The 14,678-nt window shown below is 43.9% G+C and overlaps 1 protein-coding gene across 1 annotated transcript in view; it reads right to left on the bottom strand.

Moving 5' to 3' along the window:
• Nucleotides 1-10,270: 10,270 nt before the first annotated feature.
• Nucleotides 10,271-14,678, bottom strand: part of T265_15575 (hypothetical protein) — a gene marked incomplete at both ends in the record, with an annotated part of 12,246 nt that continues 7,838 nt past the window's right edge. Inside the window, 2 exons of the mRNA XM_009178647.1 lie at nt 10,271-10,447; nt 13,811-13,936. Coding sequence (XP_009176911.1) covers nt 10,271-10,447; nt 13,811-13,936 — 303 coding nt within the window. The remainder of the gene's footprint in view (nt 10,448-13,810; nt 13,937-14,678) is intronic.

The raw sequence follows: 14,678 nt of genomic DNA, 5'->3' as shown, positions 1-14,678 counted from the left end.
CGTGAACCGCCTCATGGCCTCCAGGCGGTCGGCCGGCGTGTCGACCTCCTTTGTAAGGCTTCCTTCGCGGTGGCCCAGTCCAACTTCCAGGTATCGCATCCAGGGCCGCCTTCGTCCGGCCCCTGAGGAGAATCTTCAGCGTCGTAAAACTACTCCGGTCGGTCTCCAGTCCGGTGGCATTCTCGGCCTCCTCAGATTCCTCCAGGAAGATCCGAACATCACCATCCTAAAAGGGTTGTGGCCACGGAATCTTTCTCCATATCCTGGTCACGTCAACAACTAAAAGGAAGAAGGCCTTCCCTGCGGAGTAATTTATTACATAATGCCAACTGACCAGTTACGGACTATTGGACAGAAAAGCAAACCTGTCATATGCATGTTGATTAGAAAAACCCAAACAGGCATTTTCACTTAACGGCGTCTTGTTGAACGTCTTTGGGCAACCGGACGCGCCGTAAGATGGAATTCCTATTTTAGACCCAGCACATCTTGTGATTTTCTTGCTGGTCACCTGGCTTACCCTGGTGTGCTCAATCATTCGTTGACACATCGGTCAGGATTGAACCATATTTCAGTGTTTACTCGGTGGATGTAGGTCGAACGTAGTTCGCACTTGCAACCCAGTTCCGCAAATGAACAAATAACTAAATGTTCACGAACTCCTTGGAGGAACCGTACTCACTATAAGCTCTTTTCTGCGGAAACTCATAACTTGTACGTAGGCCACTTTGGACACGCCCAACCAAGGACTCAGATTAATGAAGAACGACAATACTGCTCAGCCTGACACTTAGTTTACAGGCGTTTAGCTGTCATTAGCATAGGAAGCATATCACCGCGGAAGGTCGATACCTACTGAAAACTTTTTGACAGATCAGCAACCAGATGATCAATAACTTGTAAAGTCACCCGAGTTGGCACCGTCTCGGCATAGTTTCTGTGCTTGTACCGGTCAAACAAAACGCATTTCACAGGTGCTTGTATCGACATGTGCGCCCTGTCCGATTGCTTTAAAAAAGCCACAATTTGCGCAGGGTAATTCACTTAAGTTTATCTGACCTACCCTCACAGCGCTACAGTTGAAGATAATCTGCTGAAATTCAAATTGACAAAATACCAGTTCTAACACTGGGAACATGAAAATAATAATAATAATAATAGTAACAATAATCGTAATATTCCACAGCTGGAGAACTGTTTTGGTATGCAGCCGCCATATTGCCCGAGGGTAGCACAAGAGTTGAGCAATCGCTGGGTAGTCGAAGCCTGGACAGGACTAGTCGAGTTACCGAGGCCGGATTCGAAACACGGTCGGTAATTTTGAGCCTTAACCAACCCTAAGTCAAAACGAACTTCCGAAGGCAGCTTTCTACGGTGAGGCTGAAAGCTAATCTTGGTCCTCGAGAGAGATTGGGAACAAGAACGCGAGTGACATCTGTTATCTACCATATCTTGCAGCGTCTCAAACGTGGGTTATTTTCAAAGAAGACTTGTAAAAATCTGTGAATGTTGCGAGAGGTTTTATCGCTACGAATGAATACAGTCAATGTTTATCACTTTACACAATTTCTTCTATGTTCAAACCACAGTGTATTGAAATCTTGGATGTGCATCTAAGGGTCCGTCGCGGTTACTGCTCACCCAGATGTTGATAATTTATTGGTATTTATTCGTCCATTTTTTGCCACCTTTCTGGATGAGACTGCAAGTATTTACGACACAGCCTTGATTCTGTAAATGGATTTATCCTTCTGAGAATTTGATAAGAGCCTGAGATTGTTGCGCGGGTCATCAAAACATCAACTGAATCATTGTAAGCTAAATACACTGCCTGAGTAGGTGAAAAAGTGGATCAATTTGAGTAATCAGTTCAGCATGTCATCTGGTTTTCGAAACTTTCCTTTACTTCATCGGTGACTGAAGCCAGATAAGTTATCGCGAAGCTCTGTATGTGCTAATTGTTTTCATGTGGCACTGGTTGGTTATCGGCGCTCCCGTTATCGCTTTTTGGGCAGCTATTTCCGGAAAACACCACGTTGCAACCTAGCAACATAAGATTACTTGTGACATCACACTGTCTTTCGTACATCAGACTCCCCTCAAATTAACGTGAGCTTTGTATCAATTGATTTCATCATTTGTCTCCTGCCCCATATATTATACAGTCGTTCGGCAGGGAAACGGTGGACAATTTCAGTGACTTGATGGACTTTGGTGATGACGTGAATTAGGAACATTTGTGACTATGGACAAGGTTTACTTGGTGAGATGTCACGTTCCAACCAAGGTCCACATTTGTGTTACCAGTGAAAAAACGCGAAAAGATGATCGTTGCATCACTCCCTCATCCGCGTAAAAGATGCAAGATTGAAAAGTCTATATTTTGGAACCATACTCATTCAATCGATAATTTAATCATTTGTTTACTTCTCAGAACATACTGCATTCCACACTGAGATGGTATGAAACAGCATGAAAGTGAACACTTTCCAACACAAGTGAGATCTTATACGTTTCAGAAGGGCTTGGTAAACAATCCGTAGATTTTATTTGGGCTACGTTTTGCTTCTGACACAAAAGCTTCATCGGGCCAAGTGAGCTGGTCGCCAAATTGGCTGGGATATAAGACAGACGGGGAGCTAATCACTGAGCCCCATCCATGTCGTCACACTAAGTCAGTGTTGAGTGTGAAGTAAGGCTCTTGTCGGTTGGTGTGGTTGTCAAAATCTTACTTTGGTGGATCAAAGGAGTTTCAAATAAGTTCTGATCGGGTTTGGTTCGTTAATCTCCAACTTCAGGGTAATGCTTCACCCCGGTTGCCACTGGTGCATTTTTCTTGGTCTTTGTGGGGTTGAGTGCCCCGCCAATTTTCTTTGAACGGGTGGGCTGAGGTCAGGTGGAAGTCAAACGATGACTACTATTCCATCTGATGATCGAACACCAACACGTATCAGCTCGACTGTTCCAAAACCGTTCTCCCCAAGCTTGCCAGCTCCACGTCTTTTATTCTGCTAACACTGGGATGCCTGGCGATTTCTACCACCTCGGTTACCTGTCCATGTGAGGTGGACCGTGATCCTTGCCTCAACATTTCTAAATCTATTTTGTGTCCCGTATCCAGTGGGTGTTCCGCAATTGCTGAGTCCTCCACTAACGCATGATATTCATCTGCATTTCCTGGCGGCGGGTTTATTTTTATACTATGCTCACCGATTCTGTTGTGTAGTTTCGTGGCCGTCTGTCTCATATAGACCTTAGTGAAGTTGATAAACCTAATTTTGTAGACGAAGTTTCTGACAGAGTTTGTCCGGAAGCAATGCTTTTACTGCAGGATTTGCCTCCCTCAGAAGCTACACTTATGTTAGCCGTGTTTAGAATTCCTAGAATGACCTCGGATGATTCTTGTTTAAATGGAATAACAGCAGTCCCGATCTTTTCTAAGTTGGGTTTCTCTACCGGTACCGACACCCTTCAAGTTACTACCTTGAAGTTTGTACTTTGCTTCAGTTTTGGCCCCTGTCCGATCAGCTTCCTCTGTGAACAGGACCCTTACATGCTCAAACGTTGATGGAGAAATGTTAGCGAATACCGATTTCGGATGGGTAGACAAGTAGTTGAAGAATGTCCCAGTGTCGTTGGCTTCTTTTAATTTTTCCCCGGCTTTATTTGTCATGCAGTCTCAAAAGACCAGTGCATATTAAGTTAACCCCATATCCATACTAACTTGGATCTGTGAGCGCAGTTCATTCAAATAATGGTAAAACTCACTAAACGTTTCTCATTTCATCACGGCGAATGTGTCATCTACATACGACCAGAATATCTTAGGTGGGTATGAGAATCCGGCCAAAGCTCTGTGTTCAAATTATTCCGCAAATATATTTGCCTAAAACCGGGAGTATTGGAGATTTCATTGCTGAAATTCGTACTTGAGTATATATTACTGAGTCACAAAACGAAGCAGGTTAGTTCCAGGCATGCATTCATGCCTTTCACTATGTCACCCACCGTATGCTGTGTCCGTTCGCTAATAACTGTCACTTGGCTATTTCTAAAGAGTTCCCCTTTGTCACATATGTACATGCCCAATTCTCATCGAAACATACAAGGATGTCCTCTGATTAGCAGTTAGCAATAGATTTTCCGGTGAGTAGATTTAAATTACCGGCCAAGACTCTGGCCAGTTCATACGGCGGAGAGCCTATTCCATCTACTTTCCGTCTAACTGGAACATTTGGTTTATGGATATGTGGAAGGCCATAAAGTCGGAATGAGCTCAACCGCTAGGTCCAACCACCCACCGGAGGAAGACTCGATGACGGATGTGTAAACTGGCAGTAAATTGCGACATTTTCATCCTAGTTGCAGCAACCCAGCATCTATAATTACCTACAAATTTCCAAAGTCGGAGGAAGTCTTTTGTTACCAGGTGGTATCTGGTTGGTTCCAAGCGCAACGCATTACGTGTTACTTGGTTACTGCAACGGAATTAAATGGCCCTTTTGTGACAGCGGTTCACATTCATTAACTCTATCACAGGAAGGGATTTCGGGCGGCTTTTCAAATGTCAATCACACGTGTAAAACCGAAGTTCCGATCGAAAGTAAGCATTTGATGGGACCGGACCCATGCATTATGCGAGTACATATCGTCGATCGATTATCTAGGTAGAATTCGCCGAAATCCCGTTCGCTGTGATCTTATCGCAATCGGTCTATTGTGTGACATAATCAAAGTTGTTCCATGCAGGCTATCCGATGTAATCTGGTTATAAGATGAACAATCAATGAAATACCTGATGAGCGTTTCTCCTCAGATATGGCGTTTAAATTGCTCGCCGTTACGGAANCAACAATACTAGGGAAAGATTCAACCCCCAGGTTTTGGAAGTGCTCATCGCAACCCACTCGGGAATAGAGCGGTAATCCAATGTTTCATTATGTAAAAGCGGTTGGGAGCATTGCTTTTGCAGTGGCAAAACATGAAACACTAGTAACAGCGGCCCGTTCGAGCGTGCCTCTACATCTCCGTCTTTATGGGTGCAAGCTGTTTGTCAAGATAGTTTACATTGCTCTTCAGGTCATCCATTGTTGAATCACCTCTGTTCTCCTGCGACTGCCATGTGGCTAGTGTCGCCTCATCGGATTACCGTACCAGATGCACCAGGTGTTCCACAATCAACTGCCAATCGCAATTGGGCACTGAGCACCGACTGCGTCTCTTTAATGAACTGGTCAGACAACAACTGGTTGCGCGACACTGCGTCCAGTCCCGGCAAGGCCCAATTCAGCGACTGATGCAGGCTGGCGAAGAACACAGTCGGGTCACACCAGAGTCCCATACTGGCCGCGCCGAACCACCTCATGGCCTCTAAGTGTATCTTGGTACATTTTCCGCATTCCCCAAGTTTCCGAGGAAGCATTATCCCAGATATGGCTACAGGCTCCACTCGGGTCGTCCCAGCAGTTAGACACTGGAGATATCACCGATTCTTTCTCTGGTGGTTTGTCCGTTAGCGGTGCATCAAAATACGGATGGTTTCCCTGGAAAGCCGAAGTACATGCAAAGGTGACTGAGATAATGAAATGATAAAGGAGAACAAGTACCGGACAGCTTCTTAGTGATACAGACGCGCTTGACACTTGTAATTCTTGAACCGGCCAACGGACTTATTCCACCACGACATCCATCGCAAAGGAGGAGAGCGGAAAAACTCAATTGAAGAAGATTACAAGGATGCAAATAGACAACAAATCCAAACTTTGAAGGAATTTTCGTGCCCCAGATTCGTCAATGCGTCACTTCACAAATCGTAGCTGGAATTTGGTGGTTCAAAAATTTGGGAAATGTGAATCTTATGGACGAGAACATTCCAGATATTCATGCCCTCACACACGGGCGAAGTGTTTTATCTGAGGTGAGACGGGGAAACATTCAACTCGTCCCAAAGTCCAAAAAGTATGCCACAAAACTTCCAATCCAAATACTGGCGTGAAAGCATTACGGAACACATCTCTACCCTTTCTCTATATATTTTATCCCGAAATTCGTCACGTCTTTAAAACTGCCTCTTGTCAAGAACATGATTCTCTTGTTGACACAAAGCTATGGGTCTATTATTCCACGGTCATTCTGTATCCACGGTCACTGCATTCTACCCCATTGTCGTGATAGTGCCTACATATGTTGACGTTCGTGTTATCACTGTACCTGATGTACCACTAGTTGGTAGTTGCACGATTCCTGTATGACTGCCTCACAGTATCCCTATCGATTGTGATTTTCTTGTCTCAACCGCGGGACCGTCAATCATCGGATTCAAATTTCTGCGCATAGTGCGAACTAGTATCACCTTACTGACCTCTGTGAATGAGAACAAACTCAAACAACTGATTTCTAATTGTTCTTTGGCTACAGGTGGCATGCAAATAGCCAAGGTGAAACTGGAAGTCGCAGGAGATCCGATATTTCTTCAGAGAGAAATTATTTCATTTGGCTTAGAGAAACCTGATGGTCAAGCATAAAATTGAGTGTGTGGGAAAGGAATACTGACTCCTGTCGAATCATCGAATAGGCCACCTCCGATACTTACACCAATGAAGAATGATGGTTTTACTTCGTGTCTTTGTGGAGACTACCAAATAACGCTAAAATCGCGGCTAATATAACGTACATGCACCAAGGAATGGTCCGAAGATGTTCTGTGTCGTTTAGCAGGTTCGAGTATATGTTCTCAAAAATCGATCTGAAGAATACCTATCTTCAAACACCATTGCACGAAGTCTCCAGTATTCTTAGCGTGATCAGCACACTTTTCGGTTTATTCAGATACAATTTTCTTTTTCTTTGGTCTGAATGTCTCACCAGCTGTATTTCAGCAAGTGATGAATACTATTACAAAAGATTTGGAGGGTGCTGAGACATATCAAGATAGTGTCATGGTGCATGCTGCTGACAAAGCTACTCATGATATGCGTCTGTCCTCTTTACTAAAGCGATTTTCTGAGTTCTATTAACCATTTATCCTGATACATGCACCTTTACAATTCTATCCTTTGCATGTCTTGGTTACATTGAGGATTGTGGCGGTTTTAAAACCGATGCAAACCGTACATATCCCCTAGTAAATGTGCCATCACCAACCTATCTACAAGAACTGCTCTCAGTTCATCGGAGCACTTCAGCATTACTCCCGATTTATTCCTAATTTCGGCAATCATGTAAGTTGCTTGGTTGATGTCGTATCTTACAGTCAAGAATTTTGGTCCTACAACAATGAAAAGACGTTGCGTATACCATTTCTTCAGCTTCAAACGTCAGCCGTTTTGAAACCATTTTCCATCAAACAGCACTCAACCTTTATTACTGGTGCTTCTCCCACTGGAAGAGGAGCAATCCTTAAACAGTGTGGTAGACCAGTGCTCTGCATTTCTCGATGACTCTCAGAAGCCGAATGAGAGTATTCTCAGACACAACAAGAAGCATTTGCGCTACAATGGGCTGTCAAACGGCTTAATAACTATCTTTTCGGATCAAACTTTATTACTGTTACTGATCGTGATGGTTTGAATTTCCTGTATCATCCTACAAAATGCCTAGCTGAAACATCTGCCGTCATGGTGCAACGTTGGGTTGTTGCACTGAGTTCGTCCACCTACACAATTGTTCATCGTAGTGTAAAAATGATTCCTGATGCAGAATTCTTTTCAAGAATTCTGTCATGCGACTCCAAGTTTCGACTTCACACAACAAGCATTGAGGAAATTATTTGGCCATAAATGTGCCCCATGCGTTTTCGTCGCTGACTATAGCACACGCCTGACTACAGAATCCTTCGAGGAATGCTTGTAAGTTCTTGGATGTCGGCATCTATTTACTGCTCCACGACGTCCCCAGTCGAATGGGCCTGGTGAGGTTTTTTGCCTAACACTGTGGCCTGCCATTACTTTATTTTCTCCTATTTTTCCCACTTTTTTGTGGGATTAGATCGTGGAATTGATAACTTACTAATGTAATACAGGAAGAGTCATGTGCTAATATTTAAATCTTGCTCGTTGCGTACAAGCCTTGGCTGAACCAAAACGGATGACGTTACAATTTTCAGGGGTAGCGATTTACGACTAACTGGCAAACGTATGGTCATCATTCTTGATTTGGATGATCCCTCTTGCCACCGGAGACACATTGACCAAGTTGAGATCAATACCACAGGTCAGTATGTTAACGGCGCCTATGGTGTTTTAAATACTAATGGGCCCTTTGTAGCCGATCTTATGGTGTCCGAAGAAAACTTTATATTTGAAGAGCACACCATCTGCAAAGAACTTGAAGTTTCCATTTATTATTCTAGATGCCGTACATTTACGCCAATTGGGATACAAATGTGTTACTTGTTACGCTGTGCTGTATTTTGGATTTCAAGTTTGTCTGGTTATATTGATATACGTGCGGAACTTAATTCTCACCCCCTTCATAGACAAGCTCCCGTTACTTTTGTGCCGAGTTTCGAACCCTTGAAGCAGGTATCAAGTTTCTTTATACTAAAGTTCTTACATTTCTCCCGTCCCGATGATCTATGCAACTTTAACTTATTTCCCACTACTTTCGCTGAACGCCTCCTGATCCTATTGATATTCTGCCAAATTCGTTCCGTAAACTTGCTTGAGAATTTCCTCCAATTAGGTCTCATGTGCTCCGTTTGTTCACCTCCTCTCGGTTACATGAGTACATGCCATATGTGTGACCATCCGTCTCGGGCCGCGGTGGTTTCTCTTGATGTCCACAAGAACTTCTGTGGCACGATGCTCTGAGCGTCAAGCCATAAATTCATATTTATCCTGACTTGGTCGATCAGGAGCGGCTCTGGGAGCCGCTCTATGTGAGCATTTCAGTTGTCACCTCAGATACTTTTCAGTCGCCGATTTGTTACTGATCTTTGTCAATGAATTTATGTGTTTCTGATCAAAACTGACACAACCATCCACGACATCCAGGCAATGGTGACGTATTTACTTTTACATCATCGGTTTTATCTCCAGCTCTCTAGAGACAAAAATCTCACTCCTGATAGTTGTTCTATTGTTTTAGTTGCAAAGATGAAACCTTGGCAGGGCGGGGGGCTGCACCGCGGTGCGTGATTCGCTTCTGTCGTTTTCGTAGCACAACCACTCGGGGCTCAATCTAATGTCTCCTTTTGTGGAAAGCGGAAGACATAATTTACGTTAGTCAGCCTACAGCCAGGGGAAGGATTCACCCGTTAAGACTCAGTTAATGTGCAAATGAGAGTATTCGTATCTATCGCGAAGTTCCGGTTACTGAGAGAAACTCTAGGATGGTCGAAACATACAGAAACCCTAAGACTCCACCAAAATCTGAACAGGAAAATCGGCAACAATCCAGGCCAGTCAATCGTTCGATGAACCCAGCAAAAGCCGATGAGCGTTCACGCACGCCACAACAGCACGAACAAATGTGATTTGCGTTCAGGAATTCCATGGAGGCACGATCAGACTGCATGCATCAATGCCAGAAAAGCCCCTCAAATAGCACGAGGCCGTTGTAACTTTTGCACTGGGGCACAAACGCTTATCGGGGAGTTCCTCCTGGCACCTGGCACATGAGTGGCAAAGGCCGATTAATATAATGGCATTTACCGGACATTTGCCCAAAAAACGTGATACGGTTGAAGAGTTCCACCCGTTGGTTGCGAAAACCTGCTTTAATCGGTCGTGAAATTGTGTGCGTAACCACAGTAAACTGATTGATGTGTTAGTTGGGGTATTGGCTTGATACCAGCCTCTGATGTTTTGAATGCCGTAGGGTGCCAGTGGATTGCCCAGATGAAACACATTTCTTACGTTAGAATGAAACGGAACAACTGCTGGTCTCATAAAGTCGCAACACGAAAGTTAACGGGACGGGGAATCCATGCTTCTTGGCTAGCCTACTGCCAATTCCTTCATGGGTTACCATTTAGCGAATGACGTCGAATGCCGTACTGGTGTTATGTAGTGGTCTGCCTCCACCCAGCTCCATACATCATCTAATTCAATGTAAAGTAGGATTGTTTGTATACTGTAGTCCACACTTCATTTCCTATCTAATGTAACCCAGGAAGGTGAGACCTGTAGTGAGATGCTGAAGGTTTTTCAGCATTCGTATGGGTATTGGGTCGTTTCAAGAATAGTTGTACAGATTTTGTGGTGTAACAACCCTGCGACCAAACGTTCCTTTTTGTCGCACGGCGTTTTATTGGTCATTTGCTAAGCGTCTATTCTTTATCATCTGATAATCGGTTTCCCCGGTACTGCGCATCCGTTGTATCCAAAACTTCTTTCGAGTAACTGCATAATGATTCCGGACGAGATACCTGTGGCTTGGAGTCGGCCCCGTACCGTACCGCGCCTGAACATCGACCAGTTGGTGATTCCGATACAACAGCAACACGCTGACAGTGAGGTAAGGGAACAACTGCCAAAACATATAATTTCAAAAGACTCCTTACCAATCAGATTGATAGACAAAATGAGGCCTTCCGATCGACCTCATCTAAATATCCGATGAAGTTTTAAAGAGCTGTATGGGAACATACTCACATTCGATGGGGCTAAGTTTGATGATGCGTCTCTAGCATGGTTCGAGTGTTCAGGAGAAAGATTGAAATTTGGGCAGTGTGATTGAGTCGACAAACGACACAAAAACTGTTCTACCTGTGTTGACCGACTGGCCTGCTTTGGCTCCTCCTGTGCACCTATCGTTGGCTGGTAGGTGAGATATGTGGAGGCGTCTTGATGAGTCCACAAGGCGTGATAATCCCGATGGTTTTATCTAAATGCTTTTGGTTTTTACAGAACGATTTTTGGATGGCTAGCTTGATGGAAAAAACAAAACCCATGATTCGCGACGATGGCGAAACATGATACGGAACAGCTGCAATCCTTCTGGTATTGACAATATTAGGCAACAGTGTGGGTGTTCATTAGGAACAGACGCTGTGGACAGATTCGATGAGGGTTTCTGCCTCGTATCCGGCTTTGCACAGCTCCATTAAATGAGTTGTAAGCTGAGCCACTTCGGGGATCTGAAGACAGATATATAACAGAATCTCAGCTAGGAAAACCGAAGGTTCACAAGGCATAGGAATGACTGAGGCACCTACATGTCGGGAACGGTTTTGTAATACTGACTAAGAATGCTTTCAAACGAACAGGAAGGTGTGTTCATACAAGATTCATCCTAACGTCCATCAACAAAAAAATTCAGCATTCCCAAGAAAGTGGCCATTATGCTAAACGTGGGGTGGGATTATCAGTGAATGTCCACTGGATATTGGGTTCGCCAGTTAAACTGGTATTTTTGAGAGGGTGAGTAATCATCGGGATATCTGAATTCTGGACATTCTGATATAAACTCGAACGATGCTAGCAAAGAATACGCGAAATTTTTCAGCTATGTAGCAGATGAGTGAAAATGTGTGAACTCTACAAAACAAAATGAGTAGTGAAACTATGACCGGTTTGGTCGGTCTTGAGGCTCAGCGGGTAAACGCAGTCCCGAGTTTCCATCAGTTTTATGTCCTACTTGAACCCGACAGGTTTTGACAAACGCTTCGCTCGTAAACAAAGTTGGTTTCGAAAGGGGACACAAGTGAACCGTCAGTGATGGTTTGCTTCCATTGAATGATCACCTAAATCACATTGACGATGGGGTCTCGGGAATTGCGCCTACCCGATGAGCCCGAAGAAAGGCAAAACTGATCGTCAACTGTCTAGAACGTTTCACCAACCATATGAGTATTCCAGTTTATGTACATTATCCTGCTGCGCCAATAGTGAGGTATTTGAAATGGTAACGAACGTCCATGTTAGGATAGGATATTGGTCGCAACGACTGTCAATCGTGATTGTGAGGGAAGAGAAACTGGCCGAGACTGTTTTAGGAATTTTGAAATCAGTCAGGCAACATGGTTTGTTGATAATCCACCGAAGTTATATAAGTTGGTCATCCGCACTGGGAAGTGTCTGGGTTCTTTTCGGTTGACTATCCTCCGCCATTAGATCAAATCGTATGAAAACAGACGAACCAGTGGAAAGCCTGAGCTTTTCTTTGTACTTCTTCTGTACAGATTGGTTTTCTGGGTTCCAAAAATATTGCACGATTCTTGGAATCAACAATGGCATGGTATGCATTTCGGACAGGTGTAACACTGATGAGGTGTTTTCGCGGGTTTGTTCTTGATCAATTCCGAATAGTGAAAATACTTGCAGAATTTTTCGTCTGCGGAAAACGTGTGGCAGAGCACACACACACCCTCCGGTAGTTCGGAGGATCGAACACTAATGGGTCCTAAGGCTCAATAGCTGGGCTTCCGCGGCCTTTCAATCAAAATACTTGCAGGTGGAATCGAAACAGTTTTGCAAATACAAATGGCTGGTCTGGTTGATCAAAAAAACGGGACATGTACCATCCTATACAGAATAACCAAAGGTTAAGTCAACAAGAATTTGAAAGTGGTTCCAAAACATTGAAACCACGATGCACGTTCAAAGTAGGACAGAGGTATTTATGTGAATTGACACGATCTCTTTAATCACGGATACCATCTTAGGTTTGTCTTTCTAGAGTTTTATGGTGGAATCGAAACAGTTTTGCAAATACAAATGGCTGGTCTGGTTGATCAAAAAAACGGGACATGTACCATCCTATACAGAATAACCAAAGGTTAAGTCAACAAGAATTTGAAAGTGGTTCCAAAACATTGAAACCACGATACACATTCAAGGTAAGACAGAGGTATTCATGTGAACTGACACGATCTCTTTACTCACGGATACCACCTTAGGCTTGTCTTTCTAGAATTTTACTGCACCAATTGTCCTAGCTTCCTGTCGGATGGACATCGATTTGTTCGGTGAATTTTCCTCGAAATTGTGCGTATTTGAGCAACGAACCCCTCGAAATTGTGCGTTTCTGAGCAACGAACATAACGATTCCAGGCAGATTTGCTTGGCAGATCATGCTTCACTATGTTCCTTGGCAGTGTTGAACACAGAGACCCTGATGAACGAGGAAACCCCTCGTCACGACAGTCTTGTGTCACTTCCAATATCAATCCATCAAATTTTCGTGTTGGTTGTGTTATGCTGGTTAGAACTCAGTTCTCAATGGGTACCAACTGAAATAAACAAGGCTAATCTAAAGTAAAATTAAACTGAACTGAACTGAACTGCGAGCACCACATTCGACCCGAAAATTCATTTGCTGAAAGTTTAACTAAGAGTAATTTTGAGACTGAGGCTCGCCTTACGTGACGCCGTGGGTGAATGCATTGGCTAGTAATGTATGCGTATTTTTGCTCAACCTTGTTTCCGTGCATCACGAGGTCAACTTGCCTGCTGAATTGTGAAGCAGTGCGTCCGGAATTGATCGAATGCTGCCTTGAAACACATGAGCTCATCCCTCTTGGACAAGTCCTTTAGCGTTGGCTTATGGTGGGTTGTCACTTCCATGACGATGTCACGAAATGTCTCCTTGACGATGTGGCCAAGCTGAGAGAAGCGGGAAGAATAGTTGCGGGAGGTTGTAGATAGACTATAAAAGATTTGTCGCACATCTAAACGAATCACGTTGGAATTTTGGGTGGCTTCAATAAACGGCCGATAAAATATTGGACTGATGAGGTTTACCTGCTTCCATGCATCCTCAGTACCCATTTCCCAACACACAAATACACTGTAACCTAAAATAATCTCTTATCTTGCATTCAGTACCTTTATTGAGATCAACTTGATCAGAAAAGAAAGCTACAAACCTGAAGTACCCGCTGCAGCTTTCGCCAAGCGGTTTCATGTTCTTCCTCGGTTGCGGCATCCATCAAGCGTCGAGACTTGGAAAACAAATGCCCCTGGCCAGAGGGCCTTCTATCTACAGCAATCGGCTGGAATCAACAAAGCAAATTAGCCACAATTATTGTTAGCATGAGCTCTGTTAATGCTGATTGAAAGGACTGACTTCCTAGACTACTCACTATTGAGAAGAAACTACATAAAATCACTCGGTTGCAAGGGTAACGCAAAGTACTGACGAAGTTCATCCTCCTGTAAGTCAGTTTGGAGTACGTAGAACATCACTAAACTTTTCATGGATTTCGCTGGATATCTGAAACGGGGCCTTCCATCTCATGTTTAATTTTATGCCGTGAGCACATCCAACCAAACTCATTGATGAATCAACGATCCCGTTGCAGAATCAGGTAGCACCTTGAGTTTAGCAGGTGATTATTTCTGTGCTCTTTCCATGGTCAGTGGTAAATTCCATGTTCCGTCGGAGGATGTAACATAAAATTGACAAATAATTGCAGTCGGTGAAACGCTTGTTAGTTGGACTGATAGGTTTTCAAAATCGGCTTGATTATCACTGACCATGCTACAGGAAATCACCAGACGTTCAATGTGCCTGATCTACGATTCGCTCGCTCCGCTGCGTTTATGTAGATTGGTGGCTATTAACCTAAATACGTACCCATTATACATCTGTCTGTCTGTCTGTCTGTCTGTCTGTCTGTCTGTCTGTCTGTCTGTCTGTCTGTCTGTCTGTCTGTCTGTCTGGCTGTCTGGTTGTCTGTCTGTCTGTCTGTCTGCCTGTCTGTCTGTCTGTCTGTCTGTCTGTCTGTCTGTCTG

This window comes from Opisthorchis viverrini (assembly GCF_000715545.1).
Source record: "Opisthorchis viverrini unplaced genomic scaffold opera_v5_616, whole genome shotgun sequence".
Taxonomy (NCBI): Eukaryota; Metazoa; Platyhelminthes; class Trematoda; order Opisthorchiida; family Opisthorchiidae; genus Opisthorchis; species Opisthorchis viverrini.
Note: the sequence above shows the minus strand (reverse complement) of the source record. Positions and strands in the feature narration are given on the sequence as shown.